The sequence below is a fragment of the Tachyglossus aculeatus genome, chromosome 2 (genome assembly GCF_015852505.1).
Source record: "Tachyglossus aculeatus isolate mTacAcu1 chromosome 2, mTacAcu1.pri, whole genome shotgun sequence".
NCBI lineage: Eukaryota > Metazoa > Chordata > Mammalia > Monotremata > Tachyglossidae > Tachyglossus > Tachyglossus aculeatus.
In genome coordinates this window covers 51,389,288-51,416,628 of record NC_052067.1, presented here as the reverse complement: position 1 = coordinate 51,416,628, position 27,341 = coordinate 51,389,288, and the positions used below count along the sequence as shown (strand labels likewise).

Below are 27,341 nucleotides of genomic sequence, written 5' to 3'. Positions count from 1 at the left end.
AGCATCACCAGAAGAGCTAACCCTGGCCAGGGCAAGAGGGGAGAGACAGGCTTCCTAGCTCCCTCTGGAGAGAAGGGAATAAAGTAACACAAATCTACCTATTCCAGACTGCCTTAAGATCAGCTCCCTGGTGCAGGCTTCCTTCCCCAACCAAACTCGTCTTGTTGCATTTAGGAACAGGAAAACCAAGCGTTCAGGAAACAACCCCATTTAGAGAGTTCAGCAATGTTCGGTCCGAATGGAAAAGCCAGGGGTTTAACTTGCAAGGTCCCTGGACCCGCCAGATGGAGTTTCTTGAGGTTACTCTGTACTAATTGCCTGGATTGAATACAATTTGCAGATTGGCAGGCTTTCAGAACAGTCCTAAATTTTTTTTAAAAATATATGTTGCCTTAAACAAAACCCTCTTTTCTGCCAACTGGAATCCAATTCACGCTCAGAGCTGACTTTACAGGAAGATGAGAATCTCCCCAAGGGACAGATGCATCTTACAACAGTTTTTCCAAGGTAAAACTTAACCAAGGTGAACGATTTAGTTGTGTGCTTGGAGGTCTACTGGCTCCATCCTCCCTCTGTTTCCCGTTCTAACTAAGATGAATGTTGCTTAGACACATGTGAGCAATCGGCTCTCCCTGGAGGAAGGGAGTGTCAAGAAAAGCACGGAGATTCCTTGATGGGAAGAGCCAAGTCACTGGTCCTTACCTGACACTGGTGTCTGATGCAGGGGTGAGCCGGGACCTGCCATTGCAGGGAACTGTTGTAGATGTTCCCTTCATAACTGCAGCCTGGAGGGAGGGGGTGCAGGAGAAAGGGGGAGAGAGAGACAGAGAAAGGGAGGAAGAGAGACACAAACACAAACAGAGAGGGACACAAAAAGGGATCTCCATTAACTTCAAGGTGGCAGAAATCAAGATTATAATGAGCAGCGCATTCTAGGGGCACGGAAACATCTTCCTGTCCCTTCCCAGGACCCCCCTGGCCTCGTGGCCAACAGACCCAAAGGACTCTTGCCAGTCTCCACATTGTAATAATAACTGTGGTATTTATTAAGCACTTAACTAGCTGCCAAGCACCATGCTAATCACTGGGTAGGTACAATGTAATCAGATCAGAGTTTTTTCTGACCAGCATAGGGCTCATAGTCTAAGAGGTAGGGGGAACAGGTATTTTATCCTCAGTTTAAAGATGAGGTAACAAAAGCCTCTAGGCATTAAGGTACTTTCTCAAAGGTCACACAGCAGGGAAGTGGCAGAGCCAGGATTAAAGCCCAGGATTGTGCTAAATCAAACAATCGGTCATACTTATTAAGTGCTTACTATGTGCAGAGCGCTGTACTAAACACGTGGGAGAGTACAATACAACAGATTCGGTAGATATGTTCCCACCCCACAAGGATCTTAGAGTCTAGAGAGGGAGACAGACATAGAAAGATACTTTGATCTGTATGTAGGTGCTGAGCTCTTGCCACAAGGCTGCATTGCTTCTCGGGGCTTCACATTTATTTCTCCAAAAGACTTCTCTTTGGGGAGTGTTAAGGAAATGCTCAGCTCTGTCAGAGGAAAGAAAGTGCCGGGTTTTGAGGCTTTCAAAAGACCTTGCAAGGAGGGATCAGGAATATAAGGAGCCGAAGACTTCTTGGTAGGGCCTACAGAAGGCATGGAAGCAGTTCTATCCAATGCAATGGAAGCAGCGTGGCCTAGTAGATAGAGCACAGACCTGGAGACAGAAGGACCTGGATACTAATCCTGGCACCACGACTTGTCTTCTGTGTGTCCTTGTCCTTGTCATGAAACTGCCCTTCAGTTTCCTCACCTGTGAGCCCCATGTGGGGCACGGACTGTGCTCAGCCTGATTTCTTTGTATCTACCCCAGGGCTTTGAACAGTTCCTGGAACACAGTAAGTGCTTAACAAATACCAATGAAAAACAAAGCAAGTTAAAGGAAGAGGAGAATAGGTGAATGAAACCATTGACTAGGTGGCTGAATCCAGTTCCAAGCAACCAATGTATGGTTCTGAACTCCCTGGATTCAGGCCCTGGACAAATGTCCCAGAAAAAGGCCTTCATTCTGGACTGGTTAAATCCCACCGATTCTGACTGGTGAGTTGGTAGAGCATAAACCACAATCAATTCTTGAGCACCTCAGTTTTCTCCCTCAGAAACTCAGGTCAAGATCCAAACCGCTATTTGGAAATGACAGTAGAGCATCTGATCCATTTAGAATAAGCAGGGCACAGAGAACAGTACCAATGTAATAGAAGAAAGATAACATTATATTAAACTTAGAGGTCAGTTTTGAATACTCCAAGAATGGTGAATGATTGAAAATCACTCTGATATGCTATGTTTTACCATCTTACAAATTAAATTACCAGAGATATAGCAGACTGGAAACATATTGAGAAATATGCTCTTGTTATTCAACCATTCATTCAGTTGTATTTATTGAGCACTTACTGCATGCAGAGCACTGTACTAAGCGCTTGGAAAGTGCAATTCAGCAACAAATTGAGACACTCCCTACCCAACAACGGACTCACAGCCTAGAAGGGGGGAGGTAGACATCAAAACAAGTAAATGGGCATCAACAGCATCAGTATAAATAAATAGAATCATTTCAATTCCTTTTTATACTATCTGTGGCAGAGATAGAACATTCAATCTCAGAGAAACTTACTAACATCCTCTCTATTTAACCAAGATTGAATAAGGAAGTTTCAATAATAAAAATCAATGGAAAACAATTTGACATCACATGAGCCATTTCCAACAAACTCTTCGGCTACAGAATGGCTTTGCCCAAGTCTGACCTGCTAACACATTTGTAATTTGCTAATAAACAACTTGTTTCAGAGGTAAAAAAATAATAAATTCAAGTCCAAGTAAATGTGAGATTCTGTCGATTCAGTGAGCAGCCAGTCCAAATTCTTCCTGTGTTTTCCACATATGGATCTTCAGAAGTATCTCAAAAGAAGCCAGCAAAGTCCTCTCCTTATTTCAGAGGAGGAAGCATTTTTCAGAGTGATTATTTGTACAATGATTGTTGCCCCCTGAAACTGAGAAGTAGCTTGGCCTAGTGAAAAGAGAATGGGCCTGGGATTGGGGCCTGTTTTCTAATTCTAGCTCTATCACGTGCCTGCTGTGTGACCTTGGTCAAGTCACTTAACTTTTTGGGTCTCTTGTAAAACTGTGACCGTGACTAAGACTGTGAGCCACATATGGGATGGGGACTATGTCTTAACTGATTATTTACTTCAGTGGAGGGCACATAATAACAATAATGGGAATAATAATGATACTACTACTACTACTACTACTAATAATAATAAAAATAGTGGTCGTGAAGTGCAATGAGCTAAGCACTGTACTAACTGTTGGGTAGATACAAGATAAGTACTTAGTACAGTGCTCTGCACACAGTAAGTGCTCAATAAATACGATTGAATGAATGAAGAGGTTGGTGTGAGTCCCTTACCGATGTGGGGCTCACAGTTAAAGTAAGTGCTTAACAAACAAGTGCTTAACAAATAGCCCAATTATTGTTATTGCTACCAGGGAAATCCAGAAAGTTTTTTTTTTTCTTTGATGATTGTGATAACCAAGCCTCTTCTATGCCTGAGGGTCCTTCAGGAAAGGTGAGTACAGTATCTCTGGATTCTCCAAAAGTCCAACCCAAATCTCACCTTAATGCAAGAAGGGGGTGAGTATTGCAGCCGCTAGAAGTAGGAGAAGGCCTACTGGGCCTATCTCATCAGGGCAGAGCATTTCTGACTGAAGAACCACCATTTTGGGAGGTGGAAAGCCCCAACAGGATTCCTCAAAAACAGCTGGCTAATACAGGTGGTAAAGACAACAGCAGCTGCTGGTTCAAGGTGCTACAGCAGAGCTTTGAAATTATATTGTGCTCATTTTGCCCAGAAATGGCTTCTCCATGTACAAACTCTTGTGTGAACTTCCCCAGGCAGTGTTACCTCATGCCTAGCATGAACTGAGCTGGCAGGAGGTAGAGCGTGGGTGGCACTGCATAAACCATTTTCACCTTGGTCTTGAAGTTTGAGGTCAAGATTTCTGTGTTGATGGGTAAGCAGGGAGGGAGGCAAGTGGAGAATGCTGCTGGTAATAATAATGGTTATATTATTATAATAATAATTATATATATTATATACAATTATTATTAGTAGTAGTAATATGCGAAGCAGTGGGGCTCAGTGGAAAGAGCATGGGCTTTGGAGTCAGAGGTCATGGGTTCAAGTCCTGGCTCTGCCAATTGTCAGCTGTGTGACTAACTTCTCTGTGCCTCAGTTACCTCATCCGTAAAATGGGGATTAAGACTGTGAGCCCCCCGTGGGACAACCTGATCACCTTGTAACCTCGCTAGTGCTTAGAACAGTGCTTCACACATAGTAAGCACTTAATAAATGCCATTATTATTATTAATAATAATAATTGTGGTATTTGTTTAGCATGATCACCTTGTAACCTCACCAGTGCTTAGAGCAGTGCTTCACACATAGTAAGCGCTTAATAAATGCCATTATTATTATTATTATTAATAATTGTGGTATTTGTTTAGCACTTACTATGTGCCAACCACTGTTCTAAGCACTGGGGAAAACGCAAAATAGGTCGGACACAATCCCTGTCCTACACGGAGCTCACTAAGTAGGAGAGAGGAGAGGTACTGAATTCCCATTATACAGATGAGGTAATTGTGGTCCAGAGAACTTAGGTTACTTGCCCAAGGTCACATGTGGTGGAGCTGGAATTAGCACACAGGTCCCCTGGGTGCCAGGCCTGTCCTCTTCCCACTAGGACACACCGCTTCTCTGTTGGTGGTCCTTAATCACAAGCCTGTCAACAGAGGATGCCAAAATGAGGGTTGTTCATCATTGACCAGAAGTGACTACTATGTTCATAGCCTTCTCATGTGGACCAGCAGCCCTGCTCCAGAAAAGTGTTGCTATCCCAAGTGCAAGGAAGGAACAGAAATCAATTGCTGACAATTGCTTTGGTGCAGACTCGCTCATCAGCCAGAGACAACTGTTCTACCATCTCATCGATAAGAAATCAAACAAGCAAACTCTTGTCTTCTGCTTTTTGGGATGGTCATATCCTGTCAATTGATAACACAATTGGCCCAGCAATCATTCAGTGGTATTTATTGAGTGCTTACTGTTTTCAGAGCACTGTCCATTCAGTCTATTTCTCCTCACTCCTCAAGAAACTCCAGTGGTTGCCCATCCACCTCTGCATCAAACAGAAACTTCTCACCATTGGCTTTCATTCAATCAATCAGGTCGCCCCCTCCTACCTCACTTCACTGATCTCGTACTACAGCCCAGCCCTAACGCTTGGCTCATGTAGCACCAGTTTGCTCGCTGTGTCCTGATCTCATCTATCTCGCTGCCGACCCCTTTCCCACATCCTCCCCCTGGCCTGGAATTCCCTCCCCCTCCATATATGCCAGACCACAACTCTTCCCATCTTCAAGGTGTTATTAAGGTCACATCTCCTCCAAGAGGCCTTCCCCGGTTAAGTCCTCTTTTTCCCGCCTCCTTCTCCTATGCATCGTCTGTGCAATTGAGTCTGTGACCTTTGGAAATTTAATATTCACTCCACCCTCAACTCCACAGCTCTTATGTACCTATCTTTAAATTATACATTATAAATTATGTATTTATATTAATGTCTGTCTCTCCTTCTTGACTGTAAGCTCATTGTGGGCAGGGAACATATCAGCCAACTCCATGGTATTATACTCTCCCAAGTGCTCTGTACAGTGCTCTGCACATACTTAGTGCTCAATAAATACTATTGATTCTATTGAGCACATGGGTGAGTTCAATACAGCAGGGTTTGTAGACTCTTTCCATAACCACAAGAAGCTTACAGTCTAAGGTGCAGAGACATAATAATATGTTGCCAACTTGTACTTCCCAAGCTTTTAATACAGTGCTCAGCACACAGTAAGCGCTCAATAAATACGATTGAATGAATGAATAATGATGGAACTTGTTAAGCGCTTACTATGTGCCAATCACTGTTCTAAGCACTTGGGTAGATACAAGGTCATCAGGTTGTCCCATGCGAGGCTCACAGTTTTAATCCCCATTTACAGATTAGGGAACTGAGGCACAGAGAGGTCAAGTGACTTGCCCAAAGTCTCACAGCTGATAAGTGGCGGAGCTGGGATGAGAACTCATGACCTCTGTCTCCCAAGCCCATGCTCTTTACGCTAAGCCAACTGACTTCTCTGATGTCAGACATGATAGCTGTAGAGTGGGGTTGAAGGAGATGTAGTGTTACCCGACTAATCCAGCTTGGAGGCAGTTGATGCTCGAAGCATTTTTTCTGGGATAAGCCAACTGCTTCCGCAGGGCAGCAGATTGATGGTGAATTTGCCAACAAGGTGTCTCTCCTCCAAATATTCAGGTCAGTCCCCTAATTGATGGTCCCAGGCCTCAGCCTAATGCAGTCACACAATTCTTCCATCAACAGGAACACATACACCTAAACTATGGCCCACTCTGATGACAACAAGAAACAGGACTGGGACAATGCCATGTTTATCAACCCACAAAAAAGCAAATACACCACTTTAGGCCTTTTTAATGCCGGAGATAGCTGGCATTTTGAGAACTGGCCCAACATTTAAGCTAGACATGATGTAGATGAAGCAAAAAGAAACAGCTCTCCGCTTCTCGATAGCCATAATTGTGGTATTTGTTAAGGGCTTCACTACATGGCAAGGACTGTGGAAGATAAACGATATTTGGATTGGACAGAGACCTCACCTACATCGGGCTCATGGTCTAACAGGGAGGGCATTCGATCCCCATTATGCAGTTGAGGAACCGAGGCACATATAAGTGACTTGCCCTAGGTCATACAGAAGGTATGTGGTGAAGCAAGGATTAGAACCCAAGTCAACTGACTCCCGGAGCTCTGCACTTCACAGCACGCCACCTGCTTCTTTAATAGGCTGCTACTTTAATGTGTGTGTGAATACCCTGTTGATTTACTCTAGCAATGAATTCCAGCTGGAAGCAAAACATAAAGCCCCATGGATACACCCTATCTTCATCCCTCCCATCTAGTGGATCATGTCGTTGTTTGGCAACCGGACATCCATTCTGTTTGATCAGCTAAGCCAACAGAACGGGTCAGGTTTTTGACTCTTTCTCATCTTCTGACAGCACACAACTGAAAATTGTCTGGTCAGGATTCAAGAACATCTTAAGCCATGCATCTGCAGGCATTCTTGGCTTCAGCAGGAGACAACATTAAAACTGAATCAATGGAAATGAGAGTAGGGGCAAGCAGTGGCTAGAGACGATGCATAACCAACCATGGCACATGAATCAAGACAGCACCCTTCTGTTAGAAAAGTGACCTGCCAGAGTACTGAGCAGCTGGTACTGATACTTCCCTGAATACATCCTATGAAGGAGAAGTGGTGGACGATGAAATCCTAGGAGCTGCTGCTGACAGCAAAGACAGCAAGAGGTTTTTCCAAGAGCCTCTGGCAGTCTAAGGAACAAAATCCCAAGCCACTGAACTCATCCTAAATTCCAAGTCTCTACTCTTGACCAATTATGCTGCAGTCTTGGATTGGTGGCTGCACACAGGTTTCTTTTTTATTTTTATGGTATTTGTTAAGCACTTACCTATGTGCCAGGCACTGTCCTAAGCACTGGGGTGGATACAAGCAAAATGGGCTGGACAAAGTCCCTCATGGGGCTCACAGCCTCAATCCCCATCTAGTGCTTAGAACAGTGCTTGGCACTTAACAAATGCCATCATTATTATTATTATTTTACAAATGAGGTAACTGAGGCACAGAGAAGTAAAGTGAGTTGTCCAAGGTCATCCAGCAGACAAGTGGTGGAGCCAGGATTAAAACCCATGACCTTCTGATTCCCAGGCCCCTGCTCTATCCCCTACACCATTCTGAGTTTACAGTCTAGTGGAGGAGCTTGCAATTATCCATTAACATTTCCAGTGACCTGGAGCAGTTTACTATCTCAGGACACCTCCCATCAACTTCTGCTCACCAGAACTACTGAAGATTATAAATCAAGCTTCACCGTCACTGCCCTATATAGCATTTCACTGAATTTTAAGTTCCTTGAGTGCAAGCGCTGGGGTGGATACAAGCAAATCTGGTTGGACACAGTCCCCTGTCCCACATGGGGCTCACAGTCTCTATCTCCATTTTACAGATGAGGTCACTGAGGCCCAGAGAAGTGAAGCGACTTGCCCAAGGTCACACAGCAGACAAGTGGTGGAGACAGGATTAGAACCTATGACCTTCTGACCCTCAGGTTTGTGCTCTAGCTACTACACCATGCTGTTTCTCTGAAAGGGAAGGGGTGTCAACCTGAAGATAGAGCTCAGGATCTCCTGTCATCACAATACCACTTTATGACTGCACGACCAGGAAAACACATTGAAGGTATAGCAAACAACGTGGCCAGTCCATCTGATGTCTGAAGCAAACAGTCAAGAACTAGTACCAAGTACCAAGGGTCCAACAGAATTCCCGGATCACAGTCACCAAGGCGATGACCTTCAGAGCTCCATGAGAGTGGTGCAGTCTTCTGGTAGATTTGAGTGATAAAAGGATGCCCGAGGTGATCTTTGACAGAGAGCTAGTACTTGTGCTACAGAGGTGGCCAGAGGGAAAGAACAGAGGCACACAGAAGGCCTGTGTCAGATGTGTGCCCCCCTCCATGACCTCGGCAAACATCGAACAATCCACTGGATGTGATGAGGGTAGGGACCTTTCATCATTCTCTGAAGTCAATCAATATAATTCCATGTAGCACTTGGGAGAGAACAATGCACTAGAGTTGATAGACATGATCCCTGCCCACAAGGAGCTTAAAATCCAGATAAAAAGTAGGGGAAGCAATCAAGTATAATGATATGTACCCAAGTGCTGTGGGAGTGATGAAAACTTAGCAGGTAGGGACTAAGTGCATAGGGAGGCAATAACCAGGGGGAATAGGGTGGGGAGATAGGAAATTCTATCAATCATCATCATCAAGGGAAAGAGACACAGAAAAGAGCCCTTCCCTAACTAAGCCTTCATTTTCCTCCTCTCCTACTCCTTACTGCATCGCTCTTGCACTTGGATTTGCTCCCGTTAGTCACTCCTTCCTCAGCCCCACAGCACTTATGTACATATCAGTAATTTATTGGTTTATATTAATGTCTGTCAACCCTCTAGACTAAGTTCGTTAAACTCTCCCAGGCACTTAGTACAGTGCTCTGCACACATAAATACAGTTGACTGATTGACGCAGGGTCCTGACAGAGAAAGGCCTTGTCAGAGAAAACATTTCCTGTGGAGGATTCCTCCTGGTCTGACTTGATGGGGGTAGAGAAGGAGGCACCAGACTCCATTCCGGAAACCAAGCCTGCCTTTCCCACTACACTGTAAGCTCCCAGAGGGCAGAGATTGTGTCTACCAAGTCTTCTGTATTGTGTTCTCCCACAATAGTACAGCACTCTGCACTCAGCAAGAGCTCAATAAATGCCATTGCTCAATGGAATCTTCTGGGAAAGTGATGAGCTCTGCTGCTCTTGTGGGGGAACTTGGACCCCAGATCTTTTCCTTTGCCTCCTGTGACTCGGGCACAGGAGATGGGAAAGGAGTGAGAGTCGGGACACCGAAGATGGCGGGGAGGGGGGAACCAGAACAATAATATTGAGAGGGTTAACATTTCTGTAGACATAAAGGTGACTCTCTTTTCAGAGGACTAGGAAGAGTTTACTTCTTCCTATACTGTTATTGAGGTTCCTGAGCTAGATCAGATTGGAGTTTGTGATCTCCCTCTGATCCAGATGAGAAAAGCTGCCTTTTGGATAGAGAGCCACAAGGTCATTACAATCTGGTTGCAGGAAGAACAACCACAACAAATCCATCCTTCAAGCACAGACAACAATTTCACCATTTAAGAGACAGCGAAAACGGGGAAGAGATTTGGGGGAGAAAGGGGTGAGAAAAGAAATTCAATTCCTCACCCCCTCCATCGCCCCATCTCTCTCTAGAGCTACCATATCTGATTTCAACTTTTGCTGCATTTATTTCCCTGGCCAATCTGAGACAGGTGGGATGCTATGTTTTACTCACTTGATCCTTGTTTCAGTAATTACCTTTCCGCGATAGCAGTTCTGAGCCTCCCTGGCTTTCTCCTAGGGAAACTGCTGCTATGATTCAGTATATGTCAACCCAGACATTATACCTGGAGGATGTGATCGTCTGTTTTCTGATAAATCCACTGTGGTGGGTTTAAATCAACCATTCAAATTAGCTCATGCCTAGAACTCTACAGCCTAACAGAAATCTGGACATGCTTAAAGGAAATTGGGCAATGCACCCAAAAAACACTGAAATATATCTCTTTTTTCCTTTCCAACACATTGTTAGACTTTCACAGACATCTGTTTTAGTGGATAAATGCTGAATGCATGAGTGTATTTCATACAAGGATACTGTCTTTGGCTTCACTTGGCCCCTTCTTCCAATAACAAAGCACAGAGAGAATGAATGATTAGGCATAGATAATTAATCCAAATCCCATTTAAATCAATAATTTCATTTCTTTCTCCACCTGGCTTTTTTGACCAGGGCCTCTGGCCAATAATGAACTGGTTGGGCTCCACTCAAAACCGGGAAGACACTGACGATCATTGTAGCCTGATAGATGAGGTCAGCAAGGGCCCCCAGAAGTCTACATCCCGGATAAGCAACTCCAAGGCGGGAGAAGGAGACAGGAATACGGAATTCTGAGAATAGGGTGCTTCACTAAGAAGCAAAGCAAAAGCTGCCCTGCTTATACATAAGCCTGCCGGATGTTGCTCAGCTCCTTTGAGGCATGCTGCCTCCCTAGGGGCATCTGCAGGAAAACGGATTTGGGCTCATCTCCCCTGCCTGTCCCTCCGGTATCATGGAAGTCAGCTCTCAGGAAGCAGCTTTGGAGATCACATCACCCTCCCAGAATGGACTCCCAGGAACATTCAGAGGGAATCAAGGGCTTGAGAGTGACAAACAGGAGGGAGTTCGGGAAGACCATGGGGATTCCATTTCTTCATCATCATCATCATCAATCGTATTTATTGATGATGGGGATGATGGGGATTGATTGGGGATTGGGGATGATTGGGGATTGGGGATGATGGGAATTGATGATGGGGATTGATGATGGGGATGACTGGGGAAGGATTGATGATGGAGATTCCATTTTGTTGCACCAGCAGATTTTAATAATAATAATAATAATTGTCATATTTGTTAAGCACTTACTATGTGTGAGGCACTGTACTAAGCGCTGGGGTGGATACAAGCAAATCAGGTTGGACACAGTTTCTGTCCCAGGTGGGGCTCACAGCCTTAATCACCATTTTACAGATAAGGTAACTGAGGCCCAGAGAAGGGAAGTGACTTGCCAAAGGCCACACAGCAGACAAGTGGCAGGGCAGGGATTGGAACCCATGACCTTCTGACTCCAAGGCCCATTCTTTATCCACTGAGCCATGCGGCTTCCCCATAAGCCCGCTGGTTTCTCTGAACTACCTAACCAGCTGCACTCCACAGTGAGCAGCTTCCTGTACTTTGCTAGAATTTTGGAGCTCTTCTTTGCAGGGATGGAATAACACTCCTTTGATTCAATTTTCTGGATCTTAGTCAAGAAGAGTCTTTAACTGTCCTATCTTCAGTCTTCTGTCAGTGATTCCAGCCCCAGCGCCTCTTCTGAGGAGTGCAGTTTATGCCCTAGCTGATGGGGCTGTAGATTTCACCTCCTCCCTCATGAACGGAAAGAACCGGTTCTCTCTCCCAGCCAAGAGGGCTGGCTGAAGGGGAGACCTGAGCCTGTCTGCAGATAAACATCTCGAGCCCTTTAAGCGCTACGTTCCTGGCAATGAAGTGATCTGCCGTTCAGGCTATAGCCCGGCTCCTCTGCCCACCTCTTTGGTTGGCATATCAGTGCCTTCAGACCAATAGGGAAGCGAGTCAGGAGCTATGTCGGCAGACCCCAGAGACAAAACGATTTCACTTTCCCCACTCAGTTAACTCCCCAAATAGAAAAAACAATTCGTGTTCCCTCTAGACTGTAAGCTCACTGTGGGAAGGAAATGTGTCTATCAATTCTGTTATATTGAACTCTCCCAAATGCTAAATACATACTCTGCACACAGTAAGCACTCATTAAATGCCACTGATGAACCAAGGAATGATAATTATTAATCATTTACCCAAGGAATGATATTTATTAATCATTTACTGTGTGCAAAGGACTGAAGTATTGTATGATGTTCCCTCCCGCATCTCTGCCTCCATACCTCCCTGACCTGAGAGGGTATTTCGGGTGCAAAGGAAGCTAATGAAGTTTACATCATTCTAACAGCAGGCATAAAATGGTCTAGCACCCCATCAAAACCTCAGCTCAGTAACCGTCCTGAGAAGCAACATGGACTCATGGGAAAAGCCCAGGCCTCGAAGTCAGGGAACTTGGGATCTAATCCTGGATCTGCCACTTACCTGCTGTGAGACCTTGGGCAAATCACTTAGCTTCTCTGTGCCTCTTCTCTTCTGTAAAATGGAGTTGAAAAACTGTTTGCCCTACCCCTTACACAGTGAGCCCCTTGCGGGGCAGGGTCTGTGTCCCATCTGATTATATCATATCCAATCCAGTGCTTTTGGCACATGCTAAATGCTGAATAAAGATCATAATTATTATTAGGTGTCCTCTCTAATGCAACTAGCATGTGGACGTTTGCAGAGAGGCCCACTCCAGTTCCGTCCACATGTTGGCTATTTTTCTTATGGGTTGTTTCTGCTGTTACTTCTGTGTGGAAACTTCTGGCTACGATTGGCTCTAAAAGCGAGCAGCACGTGGGCAATTTTGGCAGGTGCGGGTACCAGCAGAGGTCATCTCATTTCCATAATGAGACGTGAACCGGGGTGGAAAGAGCATGTGGGTGTCTGGGAGGGTCTGCTTGAAGCAGGGTGTGTCATTTAGGCAGTGAAACTGGACCACTGTGCCCAGTCAAAGGCAGAAAGCTGGTGAAGTTTACATCATTCTAACAGCTGGCATAAAATGGCCAGAGCCCCCCGTCAAAACCTCAGCTAAGAAAACTGGGGTTGGGTGGGCCTCCCCCTCAGGCTGACCTGACAATCACTCTAACAGTCAGGCTGAACAGGATGCTCTGCCACTAAAGCATCTGAATAATGATCATAATCGTGGTACTTGTTAAGTGTTTACTATCTGCGAGGCACTGTTCTAGACTCCGGGCTGGATATAAGCAAATCGGGATGGACACAGTCCCTGTCCCACATAGGGCTCACAGTCTTAATCCCCATTTTACAGAGGAGGTAACTGAGGCCAGAGAAGTAAAGTGACTTGCCCAAGGTCACACAGCAGACCTGAAGTCCTCCATGTGGCCTTGTGTCCCCATTCGCCAAGATGTGCCAGCGGTCAGGGGCTGGGGCTGAGCTCTGCTCGACTCTGGGGGCGGGCAGCTAAATCTTGCCCTCCTGGGCCTTGTGGTGCCCAGGCATGCCCTTGTCCCCAGAGGCCAGGAGGTGGGCATGGACACCGCTAGCCCCCCTTCCCCCGGTGGTCGCTCTCCCCCTGCTCAGAGGGGCTGAGTTTTCTCTCCCCTTGGCGCCCAGCATACATATCCCGCAGATATATTCCAGGGCTCCATACCTTCACATTTCCCAGTTTACGGTTGGAGGCAGAGAGGCATCAATCAGTATACTTGGGAAGAAACAATTGAGTTGGCGGACATGATCCCTGCTCTCCAGGAGCGTCCGGGGTAGGACATCCTCAGCTCTTTTCATTAAGAAAGGAAAAGAATAAAATCCTTACAATGGAAAGCAGCGTGGCCTAATGGAAAAAAGTTCTGGGAGTCAGAAAACCTGCGGTCTAATCCTGGCTTCGCTACTTGCCTGCTATGTGACTTTGGGCAAGTCACTTCACTTATCTGTGCCTCAGTTTCCTCAACTGTAAAAATGGTGGTTTAATAGCCATTCTATCTCCCACTTAGACTGCGAGCCCTATGGAGCACAGGGACTGTGTTCACCCTAATCATCTTATAGCTACCCCAGTGCTTAGAACAGTGCTTGACACATAGTAGTAAACACTTAATATATACCATAAAAAAACCTCAGTGGAAATGGTGAAATGAGGAAACCAGAACTTGTGGTGAGCTGTCATTTACCCTGTCTTCCTGGAGCCTACTCAATTCAGAAAACTCCCTGACCTATCTGATTTGCATAAATTTGACTTTTAAATTTCCATAGAGGTTTTAGCTACCAGAATAATGTTTCCTAACGTTTGATTTTAGTCTCGACAAGGTCCCTTCACGTGATTTGGGCCATTTTTATTAGAATAGCAAAATCGGCTGGTTCATATTTTGCGCATGCAGCCTATGAAACATCACTTCTTATTCACTCTTTTTCACTTAGGGAAGTAAGAAAAGAACAGAAATCCTGCTAGAAAATTATTTTTTGCTTCTCTTTCTTCGGACAAAAACACAGAAAACCTCTAAAGATACTGAATCAAATTATCATTAGGCACTTAAAACAGCATTCTGCATACAGTAAGTATTCAATAAATACTATCGATTGGTTTTTTGAGGCTGGAGGGAGAAGATGAGGATAGGGGAAATCCGATCTTACCACAATCTCACAACCTGTAGCTGGAAGCGCAATGGAAAAGATGAGAAAAATGACTTGGCGGTTGTGATGGTAATAACAGCAGTCTCTTACGTCCTGTAACTATATGTAGAGGGAGTATGAGTATATTACTATACTAGTAGCAGTAAAAAGTAGTAGTAAAAGCAGCAGCATGTATTGAGAACCCTTTGGGATGAAGCATTGCACTCGGTATTTGGGAAGAACAGAAGAAAGGAGTGGCATGTGATCTGTCCACAAAGCGCTCACAAACTACTGGGGGAGATTAACATAAAACTATTTATAATTAGAGTGGTCAAAATGATTAAGTCAACATACATTCATAAGAGGGTTAACTTAATGAGTTCATAAATGCTAAGTTCTTGAAAGGATAATATGGCCGAGACAGGTGGGAGATAAATCTGGGAAGACTTGGAAGAAGTGGGATATTAGGAGAACTTTGAATGTGAGGATAGAGGTGGTTTGATGTAGGGTGGGAGGGTGTTCCAAGCTGGTGGAAACGGAAGGAGAAAGGGGACAAAGGTGGGAGAATCTAGAGTGAGATACAGCTGCAAAGGTGGGCTGGGGAGGAGCAAATCAATCAATCAACTGATCAACGGTTTTTTATTAAGTGCTTACTGTATTCAGAACACTTTACAAAGCACTTGAGAGAGTACAATATAGCTGTGTTGGTAGACACATTCCCTGCCCACAAGAAGCTTAGAATCCAGAGGGGGAGACAGACAGCAATTTATCCCCTCTCAGGGTCACACCTGGAGAATTTCCAGTACTCTACCAGTCTCAATTACAGGAGGGAGAGTCAAGCAGAGGCCTATCCATTCCATTCCTAGCTTGGGCAGTGGCTAGCAAGTGGAAGGCAATCTGCTACAAGTCAAAACTCACCCATGCTTGGCAGCAGCGGCGTGGGAGAGAGTCGAGTTTATGGTGCGGAAGGAAGCAATGGTAAACCATTTTTCTAGACTTCTTCACAGTCTTCTAGACTGTGAGCCCAGTGTTGGGTAGGGACTATCTCTATATGTTGCCAACTTGCACTTCCCAAGTGCTTAGTACAGTGCTCTGCACACAGTAAGCGCTCAATAAACATGATTGATTGATTGAAACCGCTTCCATGTTTTTACCAAGAAAACTCGATGGATACACTAACAGAGTGATTGCAGATGGAGGTTGCGTATTCTGGGAGAGATATGTCCATGTTGTCGCTATGAGTTGGAGACGACAACAGCATAAGACAAGAAATTTATAATATATCATTTAAAGATACGTACACAGGTGCTGTGGAGTCGTGGGTGGGGAGAATATCAAATGTCCAAAGGTCATTTACCCAAGTGCAAAGTTGACACAGAAGGGAGAGGGGGTTGGGGAAAAGAGGGCTTAATCAGGGAAGGACTCTTGGAGAAGATGTAACCTTAGGAATGGTTTGAAGGTGGTAAGAGTGGTGGTCCAGAATATATTGAGTGGGAAGGAGTTCTAAGCTAGGGGGTGAATTTGGGAAAGGGGATGGCAGCGAGATAGACGAGATCGGGATACAATAAGTAAGCCAGGACTAGAGGAGCGGAGTGTGCGGGCTGAGCTGTAGTAGGAGATTAGTGAAGTGATGTAATAATATCAAATGTTAGAAAACCTTATTCTGGTTGCTTAAACACTCTATGGAAATATAAAAGTCAAATTTATGCAAATCAGATGTCAGGGATTTTTCTGAATTGAGTAGGCTCCAGGAAGACAGGATAAGTATGGAATTTCTTCCTTCCTTCCTTCCTTCATTCATTCAGTTATATTTATTGAGCCCTTACTGTTTGCAGAGCACTGTACTGCTTGGAAGAGTACAATACAACATTAAAGGGACAAATTCCCTGCCCACAACGAGCTTACAGTCTAGAGGGGAGAGACAGGCATCAATACAAATAAATTACAGATATGTACACAAGTGCTGTGGGGCTGGGAGTGGGGAAGAACAAAGGGAGAAAGTCAGGACGATGTAGAAGGGAGTGGGAGGAGGGAAAAGGAAAAGCTTAGTCTGGGAAGGCCTCTTGGAGGAAATGTGCCTCCAACAAGGTTTTGAAGAGGGGAGAGTAATTGTCGTCGAATTTGAGGAGGGAGGGCATTCCAGGCCAGAGGCAGGATGTGGGCGAGTGGTTGGCGTTGAGATGGGCGAGATACAGGTACAGAGAGAAGATTATTAGCACTAGAGGGTGAAGTGCACTGGCCAGGTTGTAGAAGGAAAGTAGTAATAGTAGTAATAATAATAATAATGATAATAATAATGGCATTTGTTAAGTGCTTACTATGTGCGAAGCACTGGGGACAGGGCAAGGAGGTGGACTGCTCTATAGCCAATGGTAAGGAGTTTTTGTTTGATTCAGAGGTGGATAGGCAACCACTGGAGTTTTCCAAGGAGCGGGGTGACATGTCCTGAACGTTTTTTTTTTGAAAAAACGGTCCTGCTTCTTCTCTCTAATACACACTTGATTCTGCTGTCTTGATCATTTCTTTAGAATGTCAGTCTGCACACATATTCCCACTCCTCAACTTTCAGTGGTTTCCCATTTCTCTCCCCTCAATCAGGCAGAAACTCTTGACTATTGGCTCCAAATCAGCAGTTCCCCCCTACTTATCCACTCTCTTCTCCCTCTACATTCCAGCTCACTCTCTTCATTTCTCTCAAACTAACCTATTTACTGAGCTTCATTCTCATCTTTCTCATAACCAACCTATTGTTCATGTCCTCTCATCTGTCTGGAATTCCTCCCCCAACATATTCGGCAGACAACTGCTCTTCCATCTTCAAAGTCCTCCTGAGATCACATCTCTTCCAGGAACACTTTCCCAAGTACATTTTACTCTTCCCACCTTATATTCCTCAACAGATAAGTCAACTCTTACATGCTACTTAAGCACTTAAGTCCTCTCACATTCCAGAGACTTATGTTCACACTTTGTATACTCTATTATTCTCTGTACCTTTGATCTATTTGTCTGTCTCTCACACAGGACTATTATTATTATTAATATCAATAACAATAAGCATGGCATTTGTTAAGCATAAGTGCCAAGTACTAAGCACTGGGGTAGATACAAAGATAATTAAGCCCCATATGAGGCTCACAGTCTAAGTAAGAGGGAGAACAGGTATTGAATCCCCATTTTGAAAATGAGGGAACTGAAGCACAGAGAAGTTAAGTGACTTGTCCAAGGTCACACAGTAAGTGGCAGAGCTGGAATTAGAACCCAGATCCTCTGACTCATAGGCCTGCAATCTTCTCCCTAGGCTGTGCTGCTTCCCCACTGTAGGGGTTCAAAAAACGTTATTGATCAGCTGACTCATTTAAGAAGGTTGGCAGTAATATTACAGTTGTGACTGAATTTCTCAAATATTTTCTTGGTGCTCAATTTTTACCCAATGAGCCAGACAAACATAAGACATTCAACCCAACTGCTCATGGTGGAGAGAAACACAAAGAAGCAATTTCACTCAGGAAAATGAAAACAAGAGAAGTCCGCAGAACTGATGTGGCCTGATGAAACAGGCATGGGAATCAGGGGATCTGAGTTCTAATCCTAGTTCTTCCTTTTCTCTTCTGTATGATCTTGGGCAACTTAGCTTCTCTGTGCCTCAGTTTCTTCATATGTAAAATGGGGATTAAATAGCTGTTCTCCCTCTTATTTTGACTGTGAACCCCACGTGGAATAGGGACTGTGTCCAACCTGGTTACATTGTATCTACCACAGTTACATTTACCAAATACTGCAATTATTATTACTGGGGAGGGCTCTCATGGCCATCTCCAATCCAGAAATCTCTCCCTTTAGACCCCCACTACTGCTGATGTAGGAAGAGGTGTGCCACGGTTCACAACCCCAGAAAGGTTGCGAATTCCCCTCTAATCTTCACGACCTCAAACGCCTCCCGACACAATGAGCAGGCGACCGTTCACACTGGAGCTCAAATGAGCCAGGCACTGTACTAAGCACTGGGGTGGATACAGACAAATCAGGTTGGAAGTAGTCCCTGTCCCACATGGGGCTCCCGGTCTCAATCCCCATTTTCCAGATGAGGTACGTGAGGCCCAGAGAAGTGAAGTAACTTGTCCAAGGTCACCCAGCAGACAAGCGGCACAGCAGGGATTAGAACCCATGACCTTCTGACTTCCAGGCTGGTGCTCTATCCACTACACCACACTGCTTCTCATGCTGGAAACACATAATAATAATAATGGCATTTATTAATCACTTACTATGTGCAAAGCACTGTTCTAAGCGCTGGGGAGGTTACATGGTGATCAAGTTGTCCCACCTGGGGCTCACAGTCTTCACCCCCATTTTACAGATGAGGTAACTGAGGCACAGAGGAGTTAAGTGATTGCCCAAAGTCACACAGCTGACAATTGGCAGAGCAGGAATTTGAACCCATGACCTCTGAATCCAAAGCCCGTGCTCTTTCCACTGAGCCATGCTGCTTCTCACATGGTGAGACAGGCTGCACATACGTGTCTTGAGCTCATGGGGTTCCATCAGACAGGGCCTGATGAACATAACCAGAACAAAGCTTGCACCTGGCTAGAGTCCCAGACACAGGTCACCTCTTTCCAGAGCAGCCAGAGCGCTAAGGCCAGAGGGCTGGCCCCCACCAGAAACTCCAAAGCCGAGGGGGGAGCCACTGCCTCTGTTTCACTCTCCTGGCTTCCCTTTCGATTTCTGAAAGCCTTCTAATGAAGGTGGAAGAGAAATTGTGAGAACCGTAAAAATAGCTGGCCAACACAGATGGCGGGGACCACGGTGCTCGTGGCACCCTCCTACTGGTCTATGGGCCTCTGCCACTGCATGGCACTGAGCTACGTTGACCTCGCAATGTACTGCACCTCTGCCCACCCACTCCCTACCCCTGAAAGGATACGACTGGCAGAGGGAGAAGCAGTGTGGCTTAGTGGAAAAAGCATAGACTTGGGAATCAGAGGAGGTGGGTTCTAATCCCAGCCCCACCACTTGTCTGCTGTGTGACCCTGGGCAAGCCACTTAACTTCTCTGTGCCTCCGTTTCCTCATCTGTAAAATGGGGAGTAAGACTGTAAGCCCACGTGGGTCAACCTTGTATCTACCCCAGTGCTTAGAACAGTGCTTGGCACATAGTAAGTGCTTTACAAATACCATTATTATTATTATTATTGTTAGGGAAGAGACTGCATGTGGCACAGCGCAAACCATTAGAATCCATTCCTTCCTGTAGGTTCACGATCCCAAGGTCTTCACAACTCGACCAAGGGTTCTTCTACTACTGACACATTAGGAGATTTCATCACTAGCATTCTCATATATATTCATATTCTCTCTCTCTCTCCCTCTCCCCTATCCACACCATCCCATCCCATCTCAACTAGTCTGGAGGCAGAGGGGTATTTCCTAAATTCCAGCTGTCAGATTTTGACTGGGGAGTAAGATCATCGTGAAGGACAATTTGGAGTCAGAAGGGTCTAAGCCTCTACTTGTGCTCTAATCCCACATGTAAAGGGTTGGATCTCTGACAAACCCCAGACCCAAATTTCCTTAGGGGAGACTCGGGTGCATTAAGTTTCACTCTAGGAAAGCTCAAGCAGAATGCATTCAAATTCGAAGCCACACATCTTCCGTCCATGGAAACACACCAAGACCTAAAGAAATCTTGGCATTAGACAATCTGTTCCTTTCCCATTAAGTGGGAAAACGGAAACCCTGGTGTGTGAGCTTGATGGTTTGGGGGAGGAGATCCTAAAAACTGAAATGCCAGAATTTCTGTCCCAGCCTGCTGCCGGGTTTCTTCCTCAGGAAGGAAGGGGGAAGGAAGGGTTATGGAGAGGCTGTCCGATTCCCCTGGATTCATTTCCAGTCGACTGCACCAGGATCTCTTTTCCAGCGCTGCTTGCTTTCTCCAGTAGTAAACTTCAGCTTTTATCCTTTTATCTTCCAGCATTTCCCTCCCCACTGCTCCTGTCTCCTGCCCTAGTCTTCCCCATCCCCTTTGAGCAACCCATAGTCCAGACAACTGGGGAGACAGGTGTGGGAGGGCTCCCAGAGACCCTCCAAGCTTGGGTGGGAGGAAACTTGGCAGTGGAGGTGGGAGGAAAATTAAGTAGCTCTCAAGCAAGCGCAACATAACATCTCTCCCAAAGAACTGGGCTGACACATATCAAGTTGACACTGATGCTCTCAGGAGTAGAAAGAGAAAGTTTCTCCAACTTGTTGAGGGTTCAGCTCTGCAACTCTCCTGTCACCTCGTCAATGGGGGGCATTGGGGGAGAAAGGGAGAGAGGCAGCAGGGTGAGGAGGGGAGAGGAAATACTCAGTGTGGGGGTGAATTGGTCCCTGGGGTTCTGGGAGAGCCAAAAGCAGGGATGAGGGAGAGAGAGCAAAGGCCTGTTTTCAACCACCAGGGAAATCTGGGGTGGGAGGTGAGACAACTGAGCCAATGAGACACAGCATGGTTTGTCAGCACCAAGAAAGACTCCTGCTCTGATGAGACCATTGTATAAACTCATTTCAATGCATGTCTTCCCCACCTGATTGCAAGCTCCTTGATAATAATAATAATGATGGCATTTGCTAAGCGCTTACTATGTGCCAAGCACTGTTCTAAGTGCTGAGGAAGATACAAGGTAATCAGGTTGTCCCACGTGGGGCTCACAGCCTTAAGCCCCATTTTACGGATGAGGCAACTGAGGCACAGAGAAGTGAAGTAACTTACCCAAAGTCACACAGCTGAAAAGTGGTGGAGCTGGGATTATGGCAGGGATAGTGCCAACCTTCTGTATGGTATTGTCCTAAATGTTTAGTACACTGCTCTGCACACATAAATACCAGTAAATACTACTGATTGATTGATTGATTAGAGCTGCTGTCTTGAATTTTTTCGAGGCTGACAAAGCCAGGCTTTCTTTTCCAGGCAGGGGCTGTTTGCCTTTCCCCTCACCATCCCCTTTTCTCCTGATTTTGGAGGATAAATCTAAGAATCCACAACAATAAAGGAATCAAAAGCAATAACCCACCTGACAGAAAGTTTCTCTGTAAGGTCAATCGGTGGTAATTTAGGCCCAAACCAGCTTACTCACATGGTTCCCATCGGCACAACATTATCTCCCCACCCATTTTCTAGATTTCCCTTCAGTGCTGGGAAATCCCATGTGGGGCCAACAGTGCTGGGGATGGAAACTGTTCTCAGTTGCCATTCTTGGATGCCTAGACCCAGCGGGCATCTAGGCATAGTGGGGTTGGGGGGAGGAGAGGGGGTGCCATTGTGGAGACCTGCTCTCATCTGCCCCTCCGGGCCTACGGCACCAGTTCCCGCCAGGGTAGGACTGAGGAGGTTGAGGCACGAGACAAGCTGCAGAGGCAAACCAGAAAAGGGGAATCCCAAGGGGAACTGCACCTTTGCATCGCTCACAACACGCTCCCTGCTGCTTGATCACTAGAGCGCAGTCTGGAGAAAGCAGCGGACACTTCTCTCGTTTGCAGGTCACCTCTTTATTCTAGGCAAAGACAGAGACGAAATGCGTTGAGAATCAGATCCCGATCCAGCCCGCCGGACTCCGGACCTTCAGAGCGCTTTAATCCCCGGGGATGCCCACACACCCCCTCCCCCATCGCCCCAAACAGGGAGCTCTGTTGCCTGGAAGCTGAATTCTGTTTCCGGGACCCAGCTCAGTCTTCTCCTTTTGGGAAAACAAGCTCAGTGTGGGCAGGGAGCATGTCTACCAGCCCTGTTGTACTGTAATAATAATATAATATAATATAATATAATATAATATAATATAATATATATAATATAATATAATATAAATGACGATTAATATAATATAATATAATGTAATATAATATAATATAATATAATACAATATAACATATAATATAATATAACATGATATAATATGATATAATATAAAACATAATAGAATATAAATGACAATGATTAATATAATATAATATAAAATATAATATAATATAATATAATTGACCATGATTATTACAATATAATATAAATGACAATGATTATTACAATATAATATAAATGACAATGATTATCATATAATATCAGATATGACATATATCATATATCAGACATATAAAATATATTATCTCATAATATTTTATATAATATAATAATCATTGTCATATAATATTATTATAATGACAATATTATAATTAATAATGGTATCTGTTAAGCGCTTACTACGTGCCAAGCACTGTTCTGAGCACTGGAGTAAATACACATTAATCAGGTTGGACACAGCTCCTGTCTTTCATGGGGCTCATGGTCTTCATCCCCTTTTTACAGTTGAGGCACTGTTGGGGTGCCGTAGGCCTGAAGGGGCAGGTGAGATCGGGACTCCACAACTGTCACCCCCTCTCCTTCCCCCAGCACCCCCATGCCCCAACAGAGGCACAGAGAAGTTAAGTGACTTGCCCAAGGTCACACAGCAGACCAAGTCCATGCTCTATCCACTAAGCCATGCCGCTTTTCTAATAATAATCATGGCATTTGTTAAGCGCTTACAGTGTGCCAGGCACTGTACTACGCACTGGCGTGGATACAAGTAAATTGGTTTGTCCCACGTGGCTCTCAGTCTCAATCTCCATTTTACAGATGAGGAAACTGAGGCACAGAGAAGTGAAGTGACTTGCCCAAGGTCACACGGCAGACAAGTGGTGGAGCCAGGATTAGAGCACATCATCTCCTGACCCCCAGGCCAGTGCTCTATTCACCACATCATACTCTCCCAAAAGCTTAGTAATAATAATAATAATGATGGTATTTGTTAAGTGCTTACTACGTGCCCAGCACTGTTCTAAGTGCTGGGGTAGATACAAGGTTATCAGGTTGCTCCATGTGGGGCTCAGTCTTCATCCCCACTTTACAGGTGAGGTAACTGAGGCACAGAGAAGTTAAGTGACTTGCCCAGGGACACACAGCAAACAAGTGGCAGAGTCGGGATTAGAACCCACGGCCTCTGATTCCCAAGCCCGGGCTCTTGCCACTAAGCCATGCTGCTTCTCATACTCTGCCCACAGTAAGGGCTCAATAAATACTACTGATTGATTGATTTGATTGAGTTGGAGAGAGAGAAAATCACCTCTTGAAAGGGTGGTCTAACTAAAGGAAAGACTTACTACAGTGCTCTGCACACAGTAAGTGCTCAATAAATACGATTGAATGAATGAACGAATGAAAGTCAGGGGAAATGTGCAGCCGCCCCCCACCCCTTCTCTGGTTGTAGGGTTCCCTTTCAGGATAATGTAGAAATGATAATATTTGGGTAAACCGTATTTCAGCCAATAAGCCTACCTGGCTCGGGACTTCCTTGTGTGAGCGAAAATATTTGTACTTGACTGTCCAACAGTCCTGCATAGTTCAGTGCATTAAAATGCAACAATCTAAAGTTCCAACCCAAATAATGACAAAGTTGGGGCTTGAACAGGCTCAGCAAAGGGAGAAATAATAATCTTCATGCCAAGCATGGACACATTAATCAATGGTCTTATAGCAGCTGGACAGCTGCATGATATTAGCACTCCTCTGTTAATGAAAGTGCAGAGTGTGTTTGTGTGCTCCGCTTATGCTGAAAGGTTAGTGGTTACAGAAAATTTTCTACAAGAATATTAGACCAACTTGATATAGGTGCATGTACTTGTTCGACAAAGATATACATATCTGCTGTAGGCCTGGGGATTAAAAACACCAACGCTGTCTCTAAACCACGTGGTATATGCATACATCTATATGCCCACAGTTGTAGGATATGGTCTATGCACACACATATAAACAGATATGTGCTTCAGTAGAATGGAATTAAATATACCTGGCTTTCACTTTTGAAGGTAACTGTACACATGGAATACACACACATATACACACACACACACACAATACACATACTACAAGAAGCAACATGGCCTGGGGTAAAGAAGATGTGACTGAGATTCAGGAAACCTAGATTCTCATGTTGACTCCACCACTTGCCTGCTGAATGACCTTGGGCAAATGACTTCTCTGTGCCTCATTTTCCCCATCTGTAACATGGGGATTCAATACCCAATTTTTTCATGGCATTTGTTAAGCTCTTATTATATGCCAGGCACTGTACTAAGCACTTGGTGTAGATACAAGCTAATCAGGTTGGACACAGTCCACTTCCCATGTGAAGTTTCATTCTTAATCTCCGTTTTACAGATTATGTAACCAAAGACACGGTGGCACAGAGAAGTTAAATGATTTCCTATTTAAATACCTATTCTCCCTCCCCTTTAGACTGAATCTCATGAGGAACAGAAAATGTGTCTAACCTGATTATCTTGTATCTATCCCAGCACTCACCATAGTTCTCTTCTCGGCAAATAGTAAGCGCTTAGCAAATACCACACTCATTATTATTATTATTATAAGCTCACTTTACCTCATTCTGTCCTACCGATAATCTCTCTCCCACAGCCATCCCTCTGTCTAGAACTCCTTTCCCCTTGACATCCAACAGCCTTTCCAAGCCCTCCTGAAATTGGGAAACTGTGAATAAATACCTATCAATTGGATGGCCCTAGGTGAAACAGGTAGTTGCCCTAACGGGGAATAGAACTGGGGAATCTATGTTATAGGGAGGAGTAGAAGACACATTTTTAGAAATATTATCAAGTGAAACCATAAATCATGAGAAGTAGCATGGCCTAATAGAAAAAGCCCAGGCCTAGGAGTTGGAGGACTTGGATTCTAATCCTGACTCCACCACATATCTGCTCTGTGGTTTTGGTCAAGTCACTTAACTTCTCTGTGCCTCAGTTTCCTCCTCTCTAAAATATGGATTGAGTCCTACTCCCTCCTACCTAGGCTGTGACCCACCTGGCTGTGAAGCCATGGGGTGGCAAGGTTGACACGGGCACAGCTTCATGAGGCAGGTGTAATGTCAGAGAGGGTGGGCACAAGTTTCCACTTAGCTGTTTGAGGGCAGGAGTCATCTCTTCTTTCTACTGCCTTAGTACCCACAGTAAGAGATTAATAAAAACCACTGATGGATTGGCTGATTGACCATAATGATGATGGAAGGAAGAGGAGAGAGCAGCAAATTTATCCCCCGCTTCAGAGCCGGAAGCCGGCTCTGTCTTCACCCATGGAAAGTAGAGGCAAACTGAATTGGGATTCATGCCCTTTTACTAGAAGCCCCGTGGCCCAGCCCCTTTCTCGGCACAACCGGCTGGGTTGGCCTCAACAGTGCACGGGAAAGTCTGTTAACCAGAAGTTTCCAGAAGCCACTGCTATTCCTCAGTCTATCCTCGTGATTGCAGCTTCACCTCAGGACTTCAGCCTGCGGAAGCTGGTCCACCCCTGCTGTCCAGGGGGGAAGACCTGCATGCGTGCATGTGCGTGAACATGTATGTGTGTGCGAGCGTTTCTGTGTGCACGTGTGCGGGTGGGTAGGTGTGAGTGCATGTGTGTGCGCTCGCGGAGAGCGCTTATGAAAAGTCATGCAGTCTGGATCTGATGAAAGCCAAAGAGATATTTCTGAATATAGAAACAAGACCAATTCCCGGGAGTCAGTCAGAATCCATAATAGGATCCCACGATTCATAATAAATAACTGGTAATTATCATCCAGCACTGCAGTTATTTTAACCAGATGGTGTATAGTCACATCTGGATTTCTTTCTTTTTTGGTAGATGCATACACATATATGGATGCACTCAGACACACAGACTTACATACGCAGTGAAAAGAGCAAAGCTCCATCTGAGCTACAGGAGACATCTGCAGTCCCATTGGTCCAGTCCAACTGGAATCTGCCCTAGGTTTTCTTAACTTGCAGAAAAAATCCCAAGCCCGGATGACAGGCGAGGAAACTCGGGAGAGAGTCTGAATCGTCTGGCTCTGCTTGATGGCATCCGGGTGCCCAGGTAGCGGCTCTGTGGGGGTCGGTCCAGGGGAATCGGCACCTGGGGCTTTGCTCATCCTGTACTTTGCCACTAAGCCAGGATTGACAAACGCTCAGCTGAGAGGGAGAAAACTCAGGGCCAGGGAGGGCTTGGCTCAAGGCTTGGCTTAGTAGAAAGAGCACAGGCGTGGGAGTCAGAGGACTTGGATTATCAACCCGGCTCTGCCACTTGCCTGTTGAGTGACATTGGGCAAGTTACTCAATTTCCTCATCTGTAAAATGGGGATTAAATACCTTAGATTTAGCCCTATGTGGAACAGGGACTGTGCCCGACCTGATTAGCTTATATTACCCCAATGCTTAGTATGGTGCTTGGTATGTAGTATGCATTTAGGAAATTTTTATAATAGGTCTTTTAACAGGTTTTAATACCTCTTCTCCCTCCTATTTAGACTATAAACCCCCTGGGACTCCTCATATCAGACAGATAATTGCTCACCCACACTTCAAAGCCTTATTGAAAGCACGTCTCTTCCAAGAAGACTTCCTTGACTAATCCCTCCTCTCCCCTTCTCATCACTCCCTTCTGCATCACCCTGACTTGCTCTCTTCATTCATCCTCCACCATCCCCACAGCACATATATATATATATATATATATGTGTGTATATGTATATATACATGACCTCTGACTCCAAAGCCCGGGCTCTTTCCACTGAGCCACGCTGGGTAGGGACCGTCTCTATATGTTGCCAA

General features: G+C 45.1%; 1 protein-coding gene and 1 non-coding gene across 2 annotated transcripts in view; one reads left to right on the top strand and one right to left on the bottom strand.

The window, feature by feature from the left end:
• Positions 1-27,341, bottom strand: part of BMPER (BMP binding endothelial regulator) — a 223,944-nt gene that overhangs the window by 158,731 nt on the left and 37,872 nt on the right. Inside the window, exons 3-4 of the mRNA XM_038770108.1 lie at positions 22,099-22,198; positions 703-785 (exon numbers count right to left, since the gene is read on the bottom strand). Of these exons, the coding sequence (XP_038626036.1) occupies positions 703-785; positions 22,099-22,198 (183 nt within the window). The remainder of the gene's footprint in view (positions 1-702; positions 786-22,098; positions 22,199-27,341) is intronic.
• Positions 15,441-15,578, top strand: LOC119924934. Its single transcript, XR_005449612.1, has one exon. It is a non-coding gene; the product is annotated as a small nucleolar RNA SNORA7 (small nucleolar RNA).